At 38.9% G+C, this 25,238-nt stretch overlaps 1 protein-coding gene across 1 annotated transcript in view; it reads left to right on the forward strand.

Moving 5' to 3' along the window:
- TBCD (tubulin folding cofactor D) overlaps positions 1-25,238 on the forward strand; it is a 112,602-nt gene that overhangs the window by 65,781 nt on the left and 21,583 nt on the right. The window contains exons 16-26 of the mRNA XM_010008241.1: positions 717-746; positions 4,085-4,170; positions 7,589-7,669; positions 8,422-8,495; positions 9,401-9,518; positions 10,355-10,415; positions 11,900-11,922; positions 21,082-21,113; positions 22,326-22,388; positions 22,822-22,898; positions 25,122-25,203. Of these exons, the coding sequence (XP_010006543.1) occupies positions 717-746; positions 4,085-4,170; positions 7,589-7,669; positions 8,422-8,495; positions 9,401-9,518; positions 10,355-10,415; positions 11,900-11,922; positions 21,082-21,113; positions 22,326-22,388; positions 22,822-22,898; positions 25,122-25,203 (727 nt within the window). The remainder of the gene's footprint in view (positions 1-716; positions 747-4,084; positions 4,171-7,588; positions 7,670-8,421; positions 8,496-9,400; positions 9,519-10,354; positions 10,416-11,899; positions 11,923-21,081; positions 21,114-22,325; positions 22,389-22,821; positions 22,899-25,121; positions 25,204-25,238) is intronic.

The following is a 25,238-nucleotide window of genomic DNA, read 5'->3' on the forward strand; positions in this document are numbered from 1 at the left end:
TTACAGAAGTTTTTATTAGCACTTTTATTAGTACTTTTGATTGTATGATCTACTAAGGAACAAAAATTAATTGGCTTTTATGAGAGAGGGAAATAAATTCAAGTAGAGAGTAGGGAATTAAGTAGGTTTTATTCTGTGTACCATACAAGGAGAGAGATTAGCTTTGTGGTTTTATTCGTTGCATTTGGCAAGATTTTGAATTTATTCAGTGCAAAGCACAAGAAACCTACATGAATTTTGTCTTCAGGTTTGATAAATTCAGTGTTCCAGCATGCTTTCAGATGTGTATCTTTTGAGTAAGTTTTTGTCTGAAGTTTTCACAGATGAAGAATCAAACTTTGCCTGCTATTAGCAAATGATGTTGAAGTAGTCAGACAGAAGTGAGCTGCCTCAATTTCTGTTGTCTGCAGGGATGGACTTTCAATCCCAGTGCGAAACCTTGTGTCACTACTGAAAAGCACTCCCGTGGGTGTGACTGGCTTAATTAACTTGCATTCTTAAATTGCTGTCATGCAACATACAGCTCTGAGAGTGCCAGAGCACAGAGACGCAGAAAGAAAAAAGCCCCATGGGCTTGTTCTACTGACAAAGCTTACTTTATTTAAAAAAGAAAAGCCATGGGTCATTTATATTGTTGTGTGTTTTGAATTCATCATCTGGTGTTTATCAAAAAGCAAACCTGACTCGTTTTGGTATGTTTGTTCTCTGTTCCTTAGGCTGCCTTCCAGGAGAATGTTGGGAGACAGGTATGGTAACTTTCCTGAATCTTCATTCATTAGTGCCTTGGAGGTTACTATAAATGTGTAGTACCTAAAATCAAAATTAAACACTGTGGCTTCAGAGAAAATGAGTAAAAGGATGTCACAAGATAATTATTTTTATCATCAGCAAAGATATTCTTGTGTAATATTTTTCTGAGATGTGAGTTTTATTGTAGTATTCTAGTTTTGGAAGAAAATGAGCTTTCTGGTAATTTTCAGTCATTGTGAAACACAAAATCACCATGGGTGATGGCCATCATACACTTTGCAAACTTGCAAACTGCAGTGCTTTTAAAGCAGGAAAAGTGCAAATTTGTGGTTATTCTTTTGTTTCATTGATTTTCTAGTTTTTAATCAGAGCAGACCAGCTGCAGAGTGCTGGACAGTCTCTGCTGTGCCTGGTGATAGAGCAACAAACCAGGGTTGAGCGTCTTCAACTCTGTATTTGGTTTTGCCTTTTGTACCATATAGATACTTGGAGAAACCTCTTTCTTTTGGGGGTACCTAACTGCTTTGACAAAAAGTATTGTGGTAGGTTCCTGTGTAACTTGGCAGCATTTAAGTAGTTTAAAAAGTGCTCAAACAGCTTTGGTTTGTGAACATGGAGGAGAAGGAAATAGGATCAAGACTTGGATTTCAAAGTTCCTGGTTTCTCATCAGAAAGCAGTGAAGCTGAATATACAACTTAGATGCATAAAAAAACTGGGGGGGAATGGTTTGTTAAAGAATTCTTTTAAGAGAGCAGGGCATGTGAGCATGGGTAAAGCAAATTTTGTTTTCAATAAGCCATTCCTTAAGGGAAAGATCCCTTAAGGATCAGCTTTCCCTGATACAATTCTTGAAGATCTCTCTATTACAAACTGGGATGTTATTCCTTCAGAGCAATGAGTACGAAGCAGTTGTGTCCAGAATTTGTGTGTCTGTGTCCAGATAGAGTTAAGTTAATAGTAGAGAAAGGGTGCAAGAAAGCTAGGAGGAAGAGGGTAGGTATTTTTGATGACCTTACCCAACTAGGTCTGTGATAAGTAGAAGGCAGGGTGATGCTTCCCTGGATCTGTAGTTACTGCCTGGTTAGTCATCACTCAGCAACTCAGCCTGATTCCACTGCTTGGGGTGCTGGATGAAGTAAACACCTTCCTGTGACTACAGGTCCGGGGGACTTGGGCTTCTGGGTACTGCAGGTTTCAAAATGCTTCCTTGAAGCCCAAGTTTTGTGCAGTTTGTTACTTCATCAGAGGGGTACGCTCTAGGTTAGTTTACAGCCAGGTAGTTTGCTTGTTGATTCTGCTTTGAGGCAAGGTTCAAATCTGTCAAATTTTAGCTCCTCTGCAGGCATGTTAAGGAGGAGTTTGCAGGGAAATAGTAAGTTTTCGTGGCATGAAAAACTGTATTACTCTGCAGTTGTTTTGTGTAGAGGTTCAGAAGTTTAACTTACTGTACCATTCCTTACTGCCTAGGAAAATGGTTACTTAACACACCCTCTGAAGTTCTTTATGTGGATGTCATGTGTTGAAAGAGGCACCTTTTCTCTGAATTGCAAGGAGCAAAAACATATTCTCCATCTGAAGTAACAATGCCAATACTAAATAGGTGGAGAAAAAGATTGACCTCACTTAACTTCCTGGTTCCTGCCTCTTCACCTTTACAGTTCAACACGTCCTGACTCTGGGAGCTTTCTGGCTGGCCTCAGAAGTAGATGCACACTTCCTGTAAATGAAAACTTTGAAAAATCTGAAGAATTTTTTTAAAGCATGAATCATGAGATGCACATATACTTGACCAACTTCAATATTGGGAAATTAAGTTCTGAGTGTTCTGACAGAATAGAAACTGTTAGCTTTTCCTCCAGAGTCAGTCTTTCCCACCAGCCATGACCTCTGTACTCGTGAACCTGGTGTCAGGAATCTTGCTGTCTCACCGACACACACTGTGGCACCATGACCTTTGGTGAGATGGCATCAAATTGGCACACTCACAGCCAAGTAATAAACAGCAGGCTCCAACTAGGAGCTAGAGCTGCAGTTCTTGAGCTGTGATTTTTCTTATGTACAGTGTGCACTCATATATGTAATTGTCTGGTGTTTGTTTGGTTATAAATCACACTGAGGTATTTCTCATGCATGCGTTTTTCTCCCTGATCAGGGTTTCTTAGACTTCTGAGGAGTATCTTCATTTCACCATTATTAGGGCTTGGATAAGCCATAAATATTCCATCTGTCCTTCCTGGCTCAGTCAGATTCCAGGCCTTGTTTTTTTGAACTGTTAACATTATACTTCCCAAAATAAGACCTCCACAGTAGCTGACAACTTCCAGCTGCTTCCACTTCTTCAGTTCTTCAGCCACAGATCTAGAGATACTTTCTACTATTTTTGCAAGGCTGTAGTCTGATGTGGAAGGGATGAGTGAGCTGTAAACAAATAAAACTATCTTATCCTGAACCTTTCCTTCCACATAGCGTTATTGCTTAAATGTCAGATGACTATCCCTTTGGTAAGGGAGCAGAGTGTCTTTCAGTTGGCTGTTTTCCATTTGTACTTAATTATGGCTTGTGGAGTCTGTGTTGCCTCCTCCATTCCAAAACACAGCCATGCTGCCTGGTGTTATATTAAATCAGCCGTGGCCAATCAAATTTCTCAATATTAGAATTGTATTGCTTATAGAAAAAGGCAAATTCTTAACCAGAATTCTTTGAGCATTGATGTCAGAAGAGTGATTTAGTATTTCAGGCTTTGCTGGGAACCACTGTGCTTTTTAAATCAAACTAACCCACCCCATTTTTTTAGATCATTAATGAATAAGACATATAATATATGTGAAAGTAGAAACAAATAGAAGTGATTGAACTTCCCTATATACTACATGGGGTGCATTTCTTAGTGCCTAATTCTCTAATTTTATACTTCATACAACTTGCAGCAGATACTTGTTCCTTCACATAAACTGAAAACATTTTTACATTTATATAAACCTTCTTTTAGATAAATCATTTTTTGTGTATACATACAGACATGGATTTACCAAATACATATTTGAATATGACTTGAAGGTGTTAAGGTTGCTTTTGCATATTTTATTACCTGCTGCTATTTACTTTGTTTATCATTGACTTACAAGTGAAGTTAGATATTACATATCCCATATTGTTTATGTCTTTGGTACAAACAATTTATAAATGAGAAATTAAGTTGTATTTTTTCAGTACTTGAGCAGTAGTAGTGGAATTGTTTTCAATACTGTTGAACTGTTGACTATTTGGAAAGTAATTCACATAGTTTAAAAAAAAGTTTCTTATTCTTTTCCTTCTTCCCTATGATGTTTGTAGGGCACTTTTCCCCATGGCATAGACATTCTAACTGCAGCTGATTATTTTGCTGTTGGTAACAGAGTTAACTGTTACCTGACTATAAGGTAAGTTTTCCTAAATGTAAAGGATCTCTTTTACATAAGGAAATATTTGTCTGATTGTTTCGCCTTCCTGAACATTATGTTTATTATTGTTTTTGAATAAATTGAAATTAGATTTTTGTTATTTCTGCATCAGACTGCTTATTATGCAGAAGACACAGTCAAAATGAGACCATGATTTCCCTGCCTACGTGAAGGAAGCAGCCAAGAGGCAATATTTGCAGGTGTTGCAAAGCTGGTCAAGATTAGAGAAGACCAGGGGGTTTTGAAGATTGACTCTGCTAGTAAAAACAGAGGCTGTTATGATGGCAGGTAGACTCTGATGTGGGTAAAAAAATAAATTAACACCCATTTAAAAAAACAGTTTGCAATTCAACAGTTGTTGAATTTGTGGTCTGTGCATAGACCTTAACTTGAGTGCTTATATTTTTTATAAACAGCTCAGTGAAAATGTAAGCACTGCGTGCAGCAGTGTTGGAAAAAGCAAACTGATCAGTACAGGATGGAGTCTGCAAGGAATGCAACAGGAAATACCAAAAGTGGTGTGGTGGTGTTAGAAATCAGTGGCTTGTCTTGGAATACTGTGGCAAGCTGGCTGCACAGGATGACTAAAATGAACATAGGATTGCACTTCCTCATGAGAAGATGAGAAAGGCTGAGGGCTGGGTGCTACCTTTAGTTGTCCAAGACAGTCTAGTCTAGCCTGGGTGTCTAGCCTGTCTCCATAGCCAGCGCAAGGAGACAAGGCAGGTACCTACAGCAGGTGATTCACAGCATTTTAAAGTTGGTCAGATAAATTGCCCTGTGGACTTGCATGTTGCCCAGAAGCCAGCAGGTTAGAAAGGCTTGAAGATATTATATTCTTGGGGAACAGAAACAGCAAAAATGGGTGTAGGAGGGTTTGGTCTCTCTTGCCAGCTTTGTGACTTCCCATCAGCAGTTTTTAAAAGTAATTTGCATCAGAACCTTTATCCTCTTCCTTGACTATTTTTTTACTCAATCTGTCTACCTCCATATTGCCCCTTTTGTGCATAATCATTTCAGCCTGTACAGATCTTCACCTTTGACCTACTGTGATTCCTTCTTGGGTCCACACCCTCCTCCCACACTCTCCTCCAGAACCTCCTTCCCCAGAGCTCCTGCCTACTGAGCTGGGATGGGGAAATGCAGTGGCTTGGGATTTGCTGCTCTCCTAGATCCACAGAGTGTTAATGGGATTTCTGACACTCTGGCTTTTAGTACCAGTAGAAAATAGAAAATTATTCAAAATTGACAAAACAGTTTTTATTTTCTCTCTTTTATGGTTTTGGGTTGGACACTAATGATGTTGTCCCTACTTCTGGAATGCTAAATTGTTGGCTTTTCTTTCAGTTGCTCAGTTGTTACTCCTTTCATAGTGATCTCCAGGGTTTTTGTAGGAGTGTTTCTTATCTAAGTGAAAATAGTCTTGACTTCCTTCTTTCCACTCTTGTGCTTTTCTTTAAGTTGTGCAACAGAGTGAATCTGTAAATTGTTTATAAGTACTCCTATGCAGTTAGTAGCATGATCCCTTGAAGCTATGATCAGTTGATCAGCTATGATCAATCTCTTCTTCATAAAGTATCATCTCATTCATTATATTACTTTTTAAAATCTTCACCACTTTGCTCTTTGAGCAGGACGTAATTATTTGGGTCAATACTTAATTATTTCCTTATTTTTGTCTGAGTATCATCAAAGGAAAAGTACATAAGCACGTATTTGGCTGCACAGGAAACATATCATTATGGTGTGGTAAGGAGAATGGACCTTTCTGATAGGTATGCCTTAAGGTGGTGTTATTGTTTATGTAGCTGGACAAAGCTGCTTGAGGTTCATATTCCAGTTCTAGAATCCTTAGCTGTCCTTCCCCCACCCAGATCCAGCAACCCTGGGACACTGTGCCAGCTCAAGGCCGCTACGTGAAGGGAGGCTGGGCAGGTGTCAAGGTCTGTACAACCACATTCCAGCTTTTCCTGCTGGCTGCCCTTTGGGAACTTCTTGCTGCATGTTCTTGAGAGGATTCAGCTCAAATACCTTCATCTATTACTGAGGATGGAAAGCAGGGAAACTACCTTTTTTTTTTTAACATTTTTATGAACAGGGAGTAGAGAGACTGTGTGATTCCAGGAGTTCTGGCCTTGGTAAAAGCAGATTTTAAGAGGCAGCTTCTTAATCTTAAGTAGAGAGGGATCCACAGATCTTACTAGCAGTGTTACCAGGAAGGCTGTACTGATGTCCAGGGGTGCTTCCATTAAATATGAAGAAAAGAGAACTCAGGGCAGGGGAAGTGTGTCTATCATTGTCTGTTCTATCAGGGAAGGAACCAAAAAGTGATGAATTATATTATTTCTCTGCTGGCATCAACAGTTAAACCAACTGTTAATCCCCCTCTGGGGACTGGATCAGTAGCAGGCAGGGGTCTGGATTGTATTGGCTCAAGTGACTGAGGTCTGTGCTGTAGATTTAAGGATTCCTGCTCTCCTGATGAAAATTAAAGATATCAGTATGGTACCATGCAACAGTATTTGGTTTTGTCTTTGTTTTCCTTCTAATTACACACACGTATTAATGGAACACCATTACGGTTGCAAAGTCAATCACTCAAAAAATATGAAAAGGTAAAATTAAGGTAATCTACAGGTCCTTAATTTTGTCCCTTTGTGCCTGCCCTTTTGACACAAACACATTCTACTGATTGTTTACATTTCCAGGATTATTTAAGGTACATCAGATGTACTGAAAAAACATTTCATTTACCTTCTGTTGACCTTAGCTTTCAACAGTTGATGCTTCTGAAGATTGGAAAGCAAGTGTGGCTATAAAGTTAGGTAATTATGCAGGCTGCCTAGGTAATTAATTCTAGTTCCCTTACATCTTAAGTCTTGGCTTGGCAGCTTCAACATTTTTCATCAGAATTGGCTTTTTGTGTAAATCTGACTTTTTTAAAAAGGTCAAATGGAAAACCCATATTAAATTTTGCACCATTGTATTTATGAAAATGTAGCACAGTTCTGTAACTTAATTTTACTGTGTTCTGTGAATTCCATCATTAATACATTTCTCCAATCTCAAATAATTGTTATATACACATCTACATTTTCTAAAATGTAACAATGGGAATTGAATATTTATTTTCACTTTTGTTGCTGTCAAGCTTTTTGTATGTGTAGCAGGGTTTTTTTGAGAATCTGAAAGAGTTTTACAAAAGTGACTTCTTTCTTTCAATACTTGTAAAATATTTCCTGTTTCATTCAGCTGCACCTCATTTAGGAGAAAGTATATTGAAGGATTTTTTTTATTTATTGCTTTAAACCTAAGAGGATTTAGATTTTTGGAGTAGCTTTTGTTAAAATACATACAGATTTTGATTCTGTGCTCTGTGTGGACATTTCTTTTTCAGTGTGTATATTTCTGGCTTTCCTGAGTACACACAGCCAATGATCGATCACTTAGTTAATATGAAGATTAACCACTGGGATAGGTGAGTTAACAAAGCCTAATTATTAATATTCAGGAATTGACTGTCCTGCACATCATGCTTTCCTTGATTATTTTTGTAAATTTATCTTATACCAGAGTTTGCAGTAGTGTTTGCCCAAAGAAAACTGGCTAAGTGTAGTACCTGATGTCATCTGTACCTCCCAAGCATATTGTCACTTAAAGCATGTTTATGAATTTTGTCTTTTTGCCATGACCTCAATCTGTTAATAGATTAGTAAAATACATTTCTATGGGATATAGTGTGTATGAGGGGTAAACACCATCACCATGCAATTATAATTAACATAGGTTTCATGCATAGATGTGGTGCTTAGTCACAGTCAGTGTTCATGAAGATTAAAATGTGTACATATAACACAAATGAGATTGTATCAGTGCTGATACTAGTTTGCATCATGAGAAATAATCATAGTTTACTGTAGTGTCCCTGCCAATGCACAGAATGAGCCCTCAGGTGGTGCCATCCACATGTATGTTTTTCTTTGTCTCTTTCAGCAATAAGTTCTATTCACAGAGCTGCAAGCTGGCTGTAGGCTGCCTGTTTGGTCCCCTTGTGTTGGCTTCTTTTGTGGGGTGGGAGCATAGGACAGACAGAGAATACTGTAATATTGCTGAGGTCTTTATTTTGGCAAGGGATAGGAGTCCCTTCTTGATGTTGTTTTTTAAATACATGACTTCTACTGAATTACTAATCGAAAAAACTCCAAAAATGCTTTTTCTTTTCATCTTGAGTGTGATTCGAGAACTTTCAACCAAAGCTCTGCACAACCTCACTCCAGGGGCTCCTGAGTACATGGCACACGTGGGTAGGTACCAGCTGAGCTCTGCACAGCAGCCCATGCCTAGAGTTCCAGCTTGTGTAGCCACAATGTGTTAAGACTTAAACATGCACTGTGACTTAATAAAAATTAAGGCTTACCCTGCAGCTTCATACAGCACAGGGACAGTAACAGCTTTGCCAGTTTTCAGATTTGATGCAAAAATTATAAAATGCCACTAGATCTTTTTCCATCTGGAGACTGGTCCTTAGTTACCCAGCTACACTGGACCCTACCAGTTCCAAGCTGAATAACTGGATGCAGTTTGGTTGCAGCAATTGAGGCAGCTAGCCCTCATTCCTAGCTTTTGTTGATACAGCTTTGATGTCTAAGGGGTGGGGGGACCTGTTTTGTCTTGTCCAGTCTGACATCTTATGATGAATTATTTTTGACTGTTGTGTGTGTAATCAAATGTTCTTAGCATGAATTCAGGCTCCTTTCTCGGCCCGCTCGAGGTTTTGAGGATGTACTTGCTGCTATTTAATGTGGCTGAAAGGCAGCAGCTGACACCCAGGGGAACCTGGAGTCACAGATCTTAGCTAGGCTCCCTGCAGTGGACTGGGAAGGTGGCAGTCCACATGGAAGTAAAATTCAATGGAAGTACAAGCCCGTTTCCCTTACTGCTCAGGCACCCAGTGCCTAACTGCCAGTATGTGCTGGCATTTGCTGCAGACAGGGAGCTAGCTGTGAGGGCAGAATTTCTTGGTGTGTTTTAATATCCTTGGCCAGAATTTACTTATATTTTTTTTTAAACTTGTTTTTCACATCATGGCTGGGATATATTGGCCTGACTTTCCAGAAATGGTTTTCCCATGTTATTTCTAGGCAGGCATGTTTACATTTAGAGCTGTGATCTGTTGTTACTAAAAAAATAATTATTTAATCTCTTTCAGTTTTGCCAAGACTTCTGCCTTTATCAGTGGGCACAGATCTGCACACACGCCACGGGGCAATTCTTGCCTGTGCTGAGATCACCCATGCACTGTGTAAACTAGCAGAGGAGAATAATAGGTATAAATGCAAGATTATCTTGACTGTAAATTTTCCTTTCATGTCAGGTCTATTGAAAGCTTCCTGAGTATAATTATGGAAATCTCCATCTTAGTGAACTTCTTTTCCCTTGAACTTTTGTTTGTTTGGATCAGTCATGCCAAGCCTTCAGATTTTATTTGGTGATGTTATAAACTTTAAGTTCAAATTCATCACTAGGGAAGTGAGATAATTTGATGCTTTACTGGGAGTGTTCAAAGTTATAATTTAAATACAGATGAAGCCCCCTTTCCCCATGAGTGTGCTGTCTTCCTGGTGAGGGGGCAGTCTTTAGTCTTCAGTGTTAGAGAAATGGCTTCTCAAGTAGCTTGTTCAGTTGGACTGATACAATTATTGCTGCTGAATGCTGGTCCAGATACATACATAGATTTAGATGTGTAGATATGTGGGTATATGTGTGTGTATGCACAGGTATTACATATTGGTGATGCAGCCAGAATAATTGACAAAATAATTTGGAGATGTCTTTGCTTTAATGTTGTGATGAAAGAAATGAGTAATTTAACATATATTTCTTTCATAAGAATCACATGTCAAAAAATGGTTGAAAATCCTTACTGCAAAAACTAGAATTTTGAAGTTCTGTCAGTAGTAGAATTTTATACTAGTGTGACTTAAATTAGGATGAGCAGCTGTTTGAGGTCTAATTTTCTGAACTATTAAAAATCAAATATTGCATATTTCTGTTGAGCCTAATTATTGTTTTTCTGTTTGAAAGTACAGTTAAGTCATAAAAGAAAAACTGTTCACAGCATGACTAGGAAGCAAGTATTAAACTTTTTTGTATACTTTTACAGATCTGTAACATATTATTTAAATGAAAAATCATTGGAGGGACTTAAGCAAATCCATCAAGAGGTTTGTAACAAGTAAAAATATATCTTCTAACGTGGTATACTGTACTATTTTTAAACAAACCTTTACAATTAAGACCAAAGTAAACAATCTCACAACTAGAAATTTGGACACTCCCGGCTGAGAGCTGGATGTCTTTGATTGTGTGTCTTTCTCCAGTATAATTTTGTATTTGGTCCCGTTTTGTTCTGCCAGCTTCTTAGCTAAGCCCCTTTCTGTGATGCTGTCACAGTCACGCTCCTGAAGTACTGCAGGGGGTTTGCTTGGTTTTTCTTTCCCTTCTGTTTCTTCTCCCTCTCTGTACACACTGGCTGGCCTTGCAGATAGGTCCATGGCAGTTGTTTGAATGTGACCATGCTCAAGAGACATCTCCTATTGAGTCCGTTCTCTGTCCTTTCTATTATTATTTTTTTTCCTTTCTTGTGATTTTATTGCTAAAGCCTTGCATGCAAAGTGTACCTGTTGATACACCTTGTAAGTCACATTCTGTATTTCAGCTGATGCATTGTCTTTACTCATGACAGTCTGATTTTGCTCATAGCAATTTAAAATGTTTCTGTGGAGGTTATTTTGCCTAACTTGTCCCTTTAGTTTTAAAACATTCCATGTTGTTTTGGTTTTTGTTTCCTTTTGGCTCCTATTTCCTCACCCTATAGAGCAGGCAATATTCAGCATTCAATCTGTTTTCTGCAGTATCTGTAGCACCTTTAGCCCCTGACATACTAACACTGCCAGGCTTCACCATTTACCATGATGCTTTAACACACAGAGGTGCTTGCTTGATCCTGTGCATAGGTGAGAGCTGCTGCTACAGCTTGAAATAGCAGCATCTTTCTTGTTTAACTTTCTCATCTTGGCATGCATGAAAGCTTGATCAGCAGTGTCTGCACTGCTACAATGGCCTTAATTTGGTGTGATACTTTGCAGTTTCTCTTTGTCCTTATAATTAATCTGCAAATTTGGTATAAATGCTTTCTTTTAAAAAATCTTGGGGTTTGGGTTTTTGCTGCAGATAAGATTGATAATATCCCATTTTTTAAGATGACCTACTCTAATGTTAACAACGAGATGATACATTTCAGTGACATTTGAATGTCTGTTGTAGTTTTTTTATGTTAATGATACCAGTTATTTCCAGTATTCAGACAATGCAGTATCTAATAATTTTTAAAGGGCTGTAGAAAGCAAATGTATTTGTAAAAGCCAAACTAGCTTCCAGGGTATGTGCAGGAGCAGCTAGGTTTTATAATTTAAAAAGTTAGTGCTTTATGAATGCATGAAATTTATTTTCTTTGAATGTAAAATTCAAATGGACTTAGAAAATTTTTATTAAGAGATTTTTTTCTTTGCATATTATTTTTAAAATAATCCGAAGTGTGGCATAACTCATGTTATATAGACACTGCATGTGGGAAGGAAAAATGAAATTACTTGTCTCAAACCAACCTGCTAATGCTAGTGTTTGTTGTTTTTTCCCCACCTTCCAGCTCAGGGATCGTCAATTATACAGGTAAGAAAATGGATACTGTAAAATTATGTTTTGTACTGGAAAGTATCAACTAGAAGTAATGAAAACAGTGTGAGGGTGGTGAGAGCCTGGCCCAGGTTGCCCAGGGAAGGTGTGGCTGCCCCATCCCTGGCAGTGTTGAAGGGCAGGTTGGATGGGGCTTGGAGCAGCCTGGGCTGGTGGGAGGTGTCCCTGCCCATGCAGGGGGTGGAACCTGATGATCTTTAAGGTCCTTTCCAACCCAAACCAGTCTGTGATCCAGTGATCTTGAGGGGGGGGTGGGATTTGGTAGGTGTAACCAGTACAAACCATATTCTACCAGTCTGGCCCAGTTCATCAGGGTGCACACACATACATTCTTTTGGCCTATTACAGAGGCTGATGTTGATGTTTAATGGTTGTGGTGTCTAGAGAATGCGACTCCCAGGCGTGCTGGATGAATGGGAAAGTGGTAAGGACTGGTCTCAATATTGTGATAGAGACAGTTAAAGGAAGGAAAGAATGTGAAGCAGAATATGCTCCCTAATCCGTGGCTTCAGCTTGTGAAATGGATTTCCTTCCCTTGTGGTTCAAATAGATCTGTAGAAATGACCTTTAATTAATAAGTTAAAGAGTTCAAAAAAGTAAAAAAAAACCCATGTATTTGTTTTTAAAAGGAGCTTGTATCTAAATTCCAGACTTACTTGCTTCATCCTGGGTGATGAGCAGGCCTGCATTGCAAAAGGTTCAGTGCAGTTTTTCAGCTCTTGTGCCAAAGAGAATGTAAATGAGTTTTCACTGAGTTGTTTTTCATTTCCTATTTACTGAAGCTTCCAGGATGTGAAGGGAGTTTACCTAAGGAGCTGTTAGGTAAATGTGAATGAAAACTGGTATGTGACTTCAGAGTTTGTTCCTAAATCTAAGGAAATCAAAACTCAATGACTTGTATTCCCTAACAATTGTATATGCAAACGAGGGGTTTTTTTCTCCTTTAACTGACAAATTCTTGTGCTTTTGGGCTGTTTAGTTCACTTCTTTGCACATGAAATGTCTGAAAACAGTAAACCTGAATTAGTTTTTGTGTAATTATTAAAATTTAAATAATTTTATGTAAGTTTTTCTATCCCGAAACTCTCTGAAAAGAATGTGTCACAGTTTGACTCAGGTTTGCAATTATTAAATTAAATTAACATTCACATCAAGTATGACCCTCAAACGAGTAAAACTTCCACTTAGTTAGCTTGTACTTGTGGATGGTTTTAATGCTGATACTGTATGTTAGTGTCTTTGTGGGTGGCTGTCTTGGCTCCCATAAATTCTTTAATGTCAGGGTGGAGCTTGGGTGTAATTTGTTTTTGTCATAATGTGCACTTCTTGCACTTAATGGTATTTGTAAGATGCCTACAGAAATGTTTTCATTCTAGATAAGACTTCTAATTAATCTCCAAGCAAAATTGATTCCCTACTGTTTAATGCTTAGGCTGAGACAGAGATGGCAGCTGTAACCCTGATTTGAAAATACCGGTATGCATAAAATATTTTCAAATAGGACAAGAAAAAGAAACTAGGTTATAAAAACAAACCAGCAATTTGAGTATTGCTGGGCAAGCATTTAGTGAAACAAGCCAAACTTGTTTTGGGATGAGTAATTATTGCACATAATATTCCAAAGATTTCCATTTGAGAAATCGCTACCAGGAATTTTCGGCGTAGCAACATCTTGTAGGAATACTGGAAACCTGTGTGTTTTATTTCTGTTTCTGTTTTTTAAACTGCATTAACAAAAAGCCTCAAGCTTTTGCTTTCACTTCTGGCAACCAAATAGCTGTCGTTTTGTGGACCAAATGTAATTTAATGCTTTGATTAAACTGTTTCCATAAATGATGTTGGTCTGTGAGAAAGGAAGTAACGTGTAAAAATCCTGTGGGGTTTTTCTTGTGTGTTATTTATACATTTTAAACTGGAAAGTGGGTAGTGAGTTTCTTTGTTGCCTAATGCTTAGGATTCCATTGAATCCTGAAGTCATAAAAGATAAAGTCAAAGTGCTGTAATGGAGACCTTCATTTAAGGAATCATCTCACTTTGTTTAGCAGCTCTGGTAATGTCTATGACCATGAATTATCCTGCAGACAGGACACAGTTCTGAGTTAGTCTGCACTGTCTCTCAATTTTGAGTATACTTGAAACAATGAAATTTGTTTATGCTAATAGTAGAAAATCCTGCCCTTTACTGTATTATTTTTTGAAAATTCAAATATCTTTCTGTTTTCCTGTGTAAGTCCTTTTCTGGGTTTCCTGTAGTATGCTGAAAAAAGGAGAATGCAAGTCCAGGCACATCAGTGTGTACTTCCTTCCATGAGTCTGGATTCTGACACATCTGATGCACTTGTTTGTCTTGAGGAGCTGGTTGGTTCAAGCATTTTCATGTGCACTTCCAGCTGAGTGTCGTGCAGTTTTTCTGTATTCTACCTTCTGTTTTCTGTATGAAGTGGACACTAGTCACAGCACGTCATATGCAAACCATGCCACTTAAACAGAGTATTTGTCAGTTGTGCCTGTTTGGTGCAATGGGTTATTGAGTTATAAAAATTTAGCTGTACTTTATTTTAAACATTACTTTTCTATAAAAACCTTAGACAAAAAGCTTCTGGGATCTGTTGCCTTAAGCTGTCTTGCTTGGGATAGGAAGTCAGTCTGCCAGTTTCAACACAGAATGAGTGGTCAGCCTGGTTTATATTATGCTTCCCCTGAACCTGTATGGTTAATATATATATTTATTTATTTATTTGTAGCAGATATATTTCTGTAGTGTATCTAAGACCTTGTACAAGAAGTTTATTCATGGAATGAAGGCTCCTAGTTTTTATGAAGACTGTTTTGACTGGGTTAGAGGCTGTTGACTGGTAAGGACAGCAGTAATATTCTCAAAATAATTAATTCCCTGAACGATGGGAAGCTTAATACAGATGTTATTCTGGGAATACTTGAGATGAAAGTAGTCAGAACTTAGTTAAGGATTAATGTAAAATATTTTTTTGAACTAGAATATGGGCAGCTTGTTCTGTCTGTGCTGTTGAGTGATGCTGTTTCAGGTAAGTTAAATTTGCAGATTGATTATACCTCTGATAATATGGCTCCTGCTGTGTCACCTGGTGGTGACAAGCTTCTCCTTGTTTTGTGTAGCTGAATTTCATCAGTGTTCTGAATGTAAAGTTCTCATGGCTGAAAGCTGATGGATAAACCTAGTGTTGTTTGCAGTGGTGCACATACTTGTTGGGCAGGTACCACATACTAGTTAACTTCTGCTGTCCCTGGATCTTGTATGTATATACATAATATCCTAAACTAGCACTGAGGTGTGAGCCTCTCAGATACATAATGTTTCAGAAATGTAGTAATTCCCCCAAAGAGTTTCCAGTTTCTTGTCCCTGCTGTGGGATTTCATCAGAAAATGTGATGTGCAAGTGTTCATTCATGAAGCCTGTCATTATCAAGAGAGCTTTAGTTAATGGGTATTTTGAAGCTAGTGACTGGTCTCTGGAGACAAGTTTAGAAGGAACACTTTTCACAGGCCCAAATGGCTGCCTTTTAGAAGGTTTCAGATACTTTTTTTCATGCTTGGAAACCCCACAATGTGCCAGTCTTTGCAAAACCTTTTAGATGGGGTTCATTAGCATGCTAGGAAGTGACCTGGACAGGCTGGAGAGTCGGGTGGGGAGAAACCTAATGGAGTTCAACAAGGGCAAGTGTAGAGTACTGCATCTGGGGAAGAATCTTACATACCAGTACAAGTTACAGGCTGACCTGCTCTGAGGAAGAAGACCTGGGAGTTCTGGTGGACAACAGTCTGATCATGAGCCAGCAATGTGCCTTCACAGCCAAGAGACCAATGGCACCTGGGGGGCATTAAGAAGAGTGTGTCCAGCAGGTCAGGGAGGTTCTCCTGCCCCTCTACTCTACCCTGGTGAGGCCTCACCTGGAGCACTGGGTGCAGGTCTGGGCTCCACAGTTCAAGAAAGACAAGGAGCTACTGGAGAGAGTCCAGCACAGGGTACTAATGGTGGAGCATCTGCCCTGTGAGGAAAGGCTGGGAGAGCTGGGGCTGTTCAGCTGGAGAAGAGGAGGTTGAGGGGGGCATCTCATCAAGGTTTATAAGTATCTACAGGAGGTGTGAGGAGGATGAGTCAGACTCTTCTCAGTGGTGTCCAATGACACAACAAGGGGCAATGGGCACCAACTGTTACACAGGAGGTTTAACCTAAGTATAAGAAAATACTTTTTTATTCTGAGGGTGACAGAGCCCTGGGCCAGGCTGCCCAGGGAGGTCATGGAGTCTCCATCCCTGGAGACATTCCAGACTTGCCTGGATGTGTTCCTGTGTGACTTGTTCTAGGGGATCCTGCTTTAAAAGGGGGTTGGACAGGATGATCTTCAGAGTCCCTTCCAGCCCCAACCATTCTGTCATTCTGTGTAATTCTCAGTATGGAAAGTCCTCAATAAAAAACTATTTTAATAATAGTTCTGTTAAGATTCTTTAGAAATGTATCATCTGATTCAAGACTCTTGACTGAGTACACAGCTGAGTAGATGTTCAGAATTCTTTTTACTTCCTTTCTTGGAGCCAGTTCTGAGTCCAGTACTGAGTCTCAATACAAAGAGCTGGGTCACAAGATAATTTAGGGACAGCTTCTGTAAGTGTTGCGTTTATATATGTTGAGCTTTTTCCCAACACTGAGACTGCACTGCACCTCTCCATTGCAGCAAATGTTCTGTTTGTTGGGCCTGGAGGGTTCCATCAGGGCTGGGTATGACAGGATGTGCAGTGTTTGTTGGTGACTCCCACATGGTGTGATTCAGTCAGCGCCATGAGCTGCGCGCTCAGTTTTGCTCTGATCTCATTCTTGTAACACATGAACCTGGCTGTGTGTTACATGGTCAGCTCTGTGAGATAAGCAGCTTCAGGTTTTTAGAACAGTAGCCAGCATGAGCTGGATTGTCATTCTCAGACTTTCAACTTCTCCAACAGAGTAAAGTAGCCCGTAGGTGCTGACAGGTGCTGGGCAAGGGAGAAACTCCTCTCATTACAAAGACCTTTAAGGTTGCAACTAATCTTGATGGTTTCAGGGCAAATGTGTTTCTTGGCAGTCATCTGGGTAAAAGGGTTTTTCAGGCATATTAACTTAATCAGCAAATAATTCCAGCCTTGCAACAAAGCTCATTTTAACAATTCTTCCAAGTTTAAATTATTTTTTGCACCCAGTAGCGTGATGGTTCCAGGTGATCATGCTGGGTTCTGTTCTAAAGAGTGGTAAGGTGAAATTCTTTTGCTACTAACTGAAGTCACTGGAAGAACTTACTCCCTCAAAGCCAGCATTTCACCTGTAGTTTTCTGGTATTAGAATACCATCCAAAACATATCTGGTCTGCATATGAATATACAGTAACCTAAAAACAGGTGTTTCTCAGCTTAATATGGTTTATTTTCTGAATCTTCAAGGGATGACTGTAAAAGCTTTAGGATTTTGCATCAGTTCTCAAAAGTCTCTCTTTCCTCCCCTGTGTACCTTGTGATGAAGCCATTTTGTAGTTGCAAAGCCCACTAAGTGTACAACCTGGAGCTCTTAAAATACTTCAGATCTCTTTGGGACAAAGAGTTGCCATAGAAAAAAAGCTGGTTACTGTTACTGTCCATCTGGAGATGACAATACTTATTCAGCAGGTGTTCTCAGCTTCCTGAAAATTGAGTATTTGCAATTTAATCTCTTCAGCTATTCCAGTAGATATAACTTCAGATTCAGATGTTTATGAAAATGTAGCTGCTATCCAATTCTAAACAGCTTCAGCTACTGTTATTTTGATAATCCTAAAGCTGAGTTCTGTGCTTCTCACAAAAAGCAGGTTTTTGAAAAATCCACAAAAGTACTTTGAACTTTTATATGCACTGAAAACAGCCCTGTCATTGGTTTGGATTCAGGCTTCCATGTTTTTAAAACAGATGGCAGCATTCTTAGGTCAGTCATCTTTAATTAATTGGTTCTGCAAGGGTTTATACACTTTGATTATATTTTCCACAAGTAACTTGTGGCTCATGCTAAGATGTTTCTAGGAGAGAAGCCTTCCTGTGGAACTGCACAGAAGAAAGTCTGCTTAGGAGCTTGTGGAACCTGGGCACTGCATCAGTCAATCTACAAATTGAGTTAATAATTAAACCTTGAAGCAGGTACATCTAATAATGTGATGCAACCTGTGGATGTCTCTTTGGAATAAAAAAGAGAGAATACTGACTGTACAGCAGAATTCAGAATGTCTGAATTAGGTAGATCTGTATCTTTTTAATTTGGTGAAATACTGTAGAGGAAGATAAAGGTAATAGAAAGATGCACATCGTGTTTGACAAACTAGACACTGAGGAAAGATCTAGGATTCTGATAGAATTCTCAGTTCTTAAAGTTGAAATATGTATGAGCTGTGGGAAGGGGAGAAAATTTTAGATACATTGATGGACATACTGTGATGTCTAGGCAAGAAATAGCTTGAGAAGTTTTGCAGGGTATCTCACATGGTATCTTAGTGCCTTCAAGGATAGGTTTTATTGCAGTTTCTGCACTATGTGGAAATCTTACTCTGCAAGTCACTGTCACCATTCTTCCTTCTTGCACAGGGACAACAATCCTCAGTGAAGCTCTAAATTCCGAAATTAAATTTAATTGATGTAATGCCAAAGGAAGGGATAGCTGTCAGATTATTTACATAAGAGTAGCTTTATGTGGCCTGACTTCCTTATTGGCAGTGTGAAGAACTGGAGAAGAGCAGCCTTTATGACTCAGTTCTTGCTTTGTAGTTTGAACAGAAGTCTGTATCTGAATCCTTGCATCAGCAGACTCTGTTGCACACCAAACAAATTTTACTAGATCATTATTATATGCTCATTTGCCGTAAGACAGACAAAAGGCAAGGAATGGGTGAGGACAAAATGAAAGGAAAAGATGCACTGGAGGGGAAGCAAGGCTTGCCTGATCATTCTGCTCTTTTTGCTACTGTCTCCACTCCTTGCATCACTACTTTGTTTTTTAATTTAAATTTTTTAGAAGTTCTAGAGCAGTCAACATGGCAGAAAGGTGGGGTAGATAAAGACCTTATCAGCGTGGGGATGTGGAATCTGTGCTTGCTTCCTATGATGATAAATTGAGCTGTGGATAATTATATTGAGCTTAATATATTGATTGTCAAAAGCAAAAGGTTCCCAATTAAAGGAAGTGCTGATCTATGGCAAACGAGAATAGTGTGGAGTTGGCATCTCTGCTTTACCTGAAAAACCAATGGAAATGTTGAGCTGTCAAAACCCAGTGCATGTTACAGGAGGCACCTACTTGACTGGAATGGAAAAACTTGTTTAAAATGTTTGGGCTTTTGAAGCTCATATAAAAGGATAAATTGGAGAACAAAGTTCTAGGAGTTGTTAGGGTTGCTAAGTTTACCTTCTGAGCACAGCTACTAATTTTATTGTGGGGAGGGAGGAGGAGAGGAGGGAAGAAAGGGTTTAAGAAAAACCAAACCCAAGCAAATAAACAAAAAAGCCTTTGTTGTTCCTCCCCCTTGCTGGGAGTTTCTGCCAGAGCGTGGCCATACAGGGGTGATTCAGGGTTTGTACACACCTCGGGGAGGAAACACACCGAGCAGAAGTGAAGGGAGACGAGAATGAGGAGCTGAGGGAGGAAATATCCAAAGGAAGGGCAGGGGTCAAAGGGTCAGAGAAGAGAAGGATTAAGCCTGTCGTGAGCCGATGGCAACATGGAGGCGAGAGGCTGCGGCTGTCGGGGTGTTCCCACCACTTCCCCCTGATGTGGAGGGGTTGTTGGATGAGACCGAGGGTCACACGTGGCACTTGCTTCTCCCAGAGGCCACTGCAAGAACACACTTGAGGGTGGACGTGAGAACAGCACCCTCACCACCCTCACACATTGCTACTGAGACCAGTGTTTATTTTGTGAATTAACCAGTTTATTAAGGGTTAACACAAACTGAGGGATGAGGTTTAGGGAAAATGTTAAACTGGCAAATGGCTCCCAGGGATATATCAGGGAAGTCATGTGTCCTTTGGGGAGGTAGTGCAAAAAGTGCAGGCCTGGTTTGGGTCCATTAGCTGGGTATGATCAGAAGCCTTTGCTGACTTGAAAGGCATTTTGTTTAGACTGATGTGAGGAAGAAGAACCGTTTCCCACAAAGCCCCAGAGAGTGTCACTGAGCAGAGCACCCAAGACAGTGCTCATGGCACCTTGGGGGTGTCCACAGACCAACAGACATCACATGGTGGGGGAGGAGACATCTCTCTGCCCAGAGACCTGAGAGGCTAAGGAATGGAAGCAGGCCCTGCCATTTCCAGGGTGCTTCTCCCTTGCCAACTCCCTGCCCAGGTCGGATGTTCTCCTGCCAGTGCTGTCAGTGGCCGGGCTAAAGTTCAGACAGGATAACTGGGCAGGATAAGCCTAAGGCCTGAGCTGGTGAGACCATAATTGTGTAACACACACTTTGTTCAGGAGGGCCTGAAGCATCTTGAGCCATTTCTTTTTCTCCCTTTTCTGATATGTTGGAAGTTTTTATCCCCTGACTTGTGGTGATGAATACAAAATCACTTGGAAGGGGCTTTAGCAAGGAAGGAGAGGGTGAAGAGAGAAGGTTGAGAAGCTTTGGCAGGAAAGTAAACCACTTAATGCTTGTGAAAATGGGAACTGGTAAGTGAAGTTTCTATTTAATGTTCCAGAGATCAAGATTTTGTTAAAAAATTGCATGTAATTGTGAAAGTTAGAAGCTTGTAGAAGCTGTATAACTGAAAGGTTCTGTGGCAAGTCTCACAGGTTTGGAATGCTCCTGAAGCAAGTGAAAAGAAAGGAGGAATTAACTTGACCGTCTCTTATTAGTCACATTAAAAATTAGAAATACAGACTGCATTTTTTTGCACAAAGAAAATTAAATATTCAGGAAGGTTTTATATAAATCATGTTGAGGTCAAGACAGCAATTGATTTTTAAAGAAGTATTTTAGAGCTGGTCAAATACAAAACTGCAGATGTATTTTGGTGTATTTCATTCTGAAATGTTTTTGAGTCTTCTGTCCAGGCAGTGGACATCTACCACAGGATTGCTTGTGCTAGATGAGTCTCTGAAGGCTGTTTCTGCTTTGCAGGGGCTTAGGTGGAGAACTGATGAGACCAGCTGGTAAGTGTCACAGCTGTGATGTGAAAGCAGAAAATGTGCAGTGATGAACTCTTCTGTTCAATTGTTTTCTGGTTGTTTTGCATACGTTGTGTTGAATGCATGAAGTATGAACAGTAATTTAAAAAATACAAAGTTTGAAAGCCAATCAGAAGACAGGTAGAGCAGAACACTGGTTGCCAGCACAAGTGTGAATAACTCTGTGTAAGAATTGGAGGTAGTCTTTGGTTTTATGTCACACATCCTCTGCTTCCCTTGTTGCACACAGTGAAATTTCTTCAGGGTTGGGTTGGCTTCCTTCATCAATTTACTGAGATCCTCTCCAGAATCTGACTTGTCCATTAAGACAGATGTCATCATGTAACTAATGATTTTATCATATGTATGTGCACAGAGGTGAAGAATAAAAAACATATAAGCAGCAGTGTTGACATCTCAGAAAACATGATGGTTTGTTCACATGGGTTTTGAAGAGCATTATATACAAATTCACTCTAAAAAGGGAAGGGCATTGCAGTAAAAAAAATCCATCAACCTAGCCTGGGTAGATAAGGGAATGATGCCAACTTGAGTTTCCTGCTCATGGGTAAGGAAATGCTATTAGCAGATTCCAGCTTTGAAGATGTGAAGCCCTCCAAACTTAGTGGGTGAAGGAGTTTCAGTACCAAGGTAGAGGGTGATCACATAGAAGGGGCTGAAAGGGCAAGGGGGTTTCTGCAGTCTGGAATGAGTTCCCAGTCTTGTGACTGGTATTGCAAGCTGGGGGAACAGGTAGATTTTTGTAATTATTTAGATTTTATACAGCTGAGTATTTTGTAGTTTTGGAGACGTATAAATGACAGCATTTTGGTATGATACCACTGTGTAGGTGGAATAAGAGAAGAATTGAAAATGTTCCACAAATTGCCTGCATGTCTAATGAAGATGATGCTCTAAACCACAGTAGACTATAAAAGAAATGTAAAGAACTAAGGAGGAACCCTAAGAGACTTGGGTTTAGTCACATTGTACTTAACCTTGTCTGTGAATAAATATTAGAACAAAGGAGCTGACAAATAGTATTGAATGAAGTTTCTAATGTCACTTATTTTTTACTTCTATTTGCAAATATTCTTCAATTTAAAATTAATGCTAATGTAACTTGTTGTAACTTCAAAATTGCTGCAATTTCTATTTTTTTAAATTTATCCAGTTGTAAAATGTATTTCTCTACAGTCTGCAGTTTAATTGAAAAATTGTCACTGTCAAAAATGCCATTTAGAGGAGATCCAATAATAGGTATGTCATATTTTAAATAACCTTCCATTATCTTCATTGTTATGCATTAAGCTGAAGTATTAATGAATTATGTTTGTCAAAGGAGCAAGATTAACAGGTTGGGTGGCCTAACAAATTAAAAAAAAAATCAAAAAAGATACACAAATACTGCAACAGATCATGATGTTATTTGAAGATTTAAATTGTTCCTGTTTACTAATATCTTTGGTCTTGCTGTCAAGTTTTCAGCATTACCAGACACAGGATTTGCACTGTGTACATTGTAAAACCAGAATGGCTGTACTAACTGAGAATCACAATCTTGTTTATTTTGGAAAACCAAGGAAATATGTCAATATCTGTAATTGCTGGTCTTTGTGAAAAACAAAATAGAGAATATTGAAGTTCTGAAAGTTATAAAAATCAATACTAACTATTTCCCTTGCTATTTCAGGTGGCTGGCAGTGGTTAATAAATGACAGTCTAAGAAATCTCCCTCTTGTTTCCACTTCTGCACGACAGCATATAAAGGTACAGTTATTCTTTCTTCTTGGTGTGGTCACATTACATTCAGAATGAGAAACAGTTTTGCTTTCCATTGCTGGATTATTTTCCGTGGAATCTAATTGGGTCTGGAGTGTTTGTTTCTTAGATTAGTAAGAAGGGTTCTTTAAAAAAAAAATTAAATTCCTTGAGAGGGGTGTTTTTGATTGCTGTCCCAGGGTTGTGCTTGTATGCACGTTTGGAGAAAGAAATGGGCAGGTGAAGCATTGGCAGTGGGCTGTGGTCACTGCTGGTTGCTTGAAGGTCCTGGCTGTTGGCTCTATGGTTACATTGGAATTATGTTTTTCTTCTACTTTGGTGTACCTGTAATATGTGTAAGATATGTTGCTTTTGGTAGTTTCAGAGAACTTTTGCAAGAGTTCAATAAACTCTCTGGGTGATGTCCTCAGGCCTGATATCCTGAGGGCTTCTGGTTAACAGTGAGGACACTGGTGTGATCAACCAGTTATTCGGGGCAATGTGCTTCCATTTTCCATTAAACTCTGCAGATCCTTTGACTCTGCTCCAGAGAACTCTTAGTTCTGAATATCATATCCATTGGTGGATGTGTTTCCTGCTGCTTTATGTACATGATCTTAACATATCCAGTTACTTAATTTTCCCAAGTAATACCATGACACTTTCATCTTGCACTCTTAAAGGCTCTACCAAGTTATAAAGGTAATTTTTGTCTGCCCTGTTAGAGCTTCTAGCCATCATAGAGACAATCTGAATGTAACATCTAGTGTTCATGTTGTTAGTTTTTTAAAAATAAGATGAAAAGACACTGCAAGTATCTGGTAGGTCATTTTTAAAGTCTTCCTTGGAAAACAGAATAGACTAGAATGTATTCAAATCACTGAAGAACATTAAAAGATAAAATTTGAATTCTTGGAATTTTTTTTTGTATTAGCAGTTTATTCAAAGAATTCATGTGTCTTGTAACTGCACCTTCAAAATGAAGCTTAGAAGAATTAATTGTAGGTTTTAGAGAATTTTTACTTGTTTGGTTAACATTAATTAATGTTGAGCAAATTATGTTTAGTAAATGTAAATTCTCACTTGCTTTCTGTATATAATTTGGAGAGAAATAATTTTAAGGGCAATGCCCAAGACATTGAAATGTAAGCTTTTTTTTCTGACACATACTCTGCCAATGTAGCTTTATGCATTTAAGGTGAAAACCATACTCTTCAGAAAGTGAAGGGTCTTAGGCAACCTGGTCTAGTTGGAGATGTCCCTGCTCACTGCAGGGGGCTTGGACTAGATGACCTTTAAAATTCCCTTCCAAGCCAAACCATTCTGTGTTTCTGTGTTCTACAGCAGATAATTCTATATCATTTGCTACTACAGTGTCTGTGGTAGGTAGGATGTTATTTAGATGAATAGAGTTTTATTTCAAGTCCTGGATTTTGCACAGAGAACAAGTCTGAAGTGTCTCTGCAGCAGAATGAACAGACTGTACAGGATTCCTGTGTTATCATTTGAGATTTCTTGTAGCAGGAGAACATAAGTATTAAGAAGTATCATTGCTGATAATACAGAGTGAACAGGACAGTTTTTGTACTCTCCAAAATGTATTATGGTTTTGGTCAGCATAATATTATTAGCTGAAAAGTATACTTCAACCACTAGTTTTATGGAAATCTTTTTTGCATACTTTTTGAAATAGCAGCTCCATTAGTTTTGTGTTCTGTGTCAGTGCCCAAAACCACTCTAAAGATAAGCAGGTTCAAGTGTCATGCACAGCCTTTGATCCTTTTCTAATCCAGTTAAGAATGAGACACAAGGGTTATGATCTTGGATATTTTAGGGGGTTTGTTCATGATATTCAGTCTGTGAGGGTTTGTTTTTTTCTGTTTCTTTTCTGTAGCTTTCTGAGTACGTGTGATTTGTATTTTTTAATACTGTATCATCCTGGACATCATTAAACTGAGCTGAAAGTACAACTGGTATATTAATGTTAATGTCTTACAATGTAATGTACTAGTACTTTTGAAGGAGTGTAAGAATAGAATCTGTTTCTTACATAGTTTTCCAGTTCAACTTTTTAAATGAGTGTTGGGAAGAAATAAAAGAAAGTAAATGTCAGTAGCTGAAGGGATTTTTATTTTTTAAAAATCTGCTGTCTTTTTCCATAATCTTAATTCTAAGCACAGTTATCAATTATGTCTTTATTATCTCAAGTTCACAGTTTTGCCTTTGTTGCAGGAGGCTGCAGTGTCTGCACTGGCTGCTCTGTGTAATGAATATTACATCAATGAAGAGGGAGAAGCTGATCCAGCTTTGCAGGGTAATGACTCATGTTTACAGTAAAGGCAGAAAATA

Source organism: Chaetura pelagica, unplaced genomic scaffold (assembly GCF_000747805.2).
Source record: "Chaetura pelagica isolate M959 unplaced genomic scaffold, ChaPel_1.0 scaffold471, whole genome shotgun sequence".
In the NCBI taxonomy this organism is placed as follows: Eukaryota; Metazoa; Chordata; class Aves; order Apodiformes; family Apodidae; genus Chaetura; species Chaetura pelagica.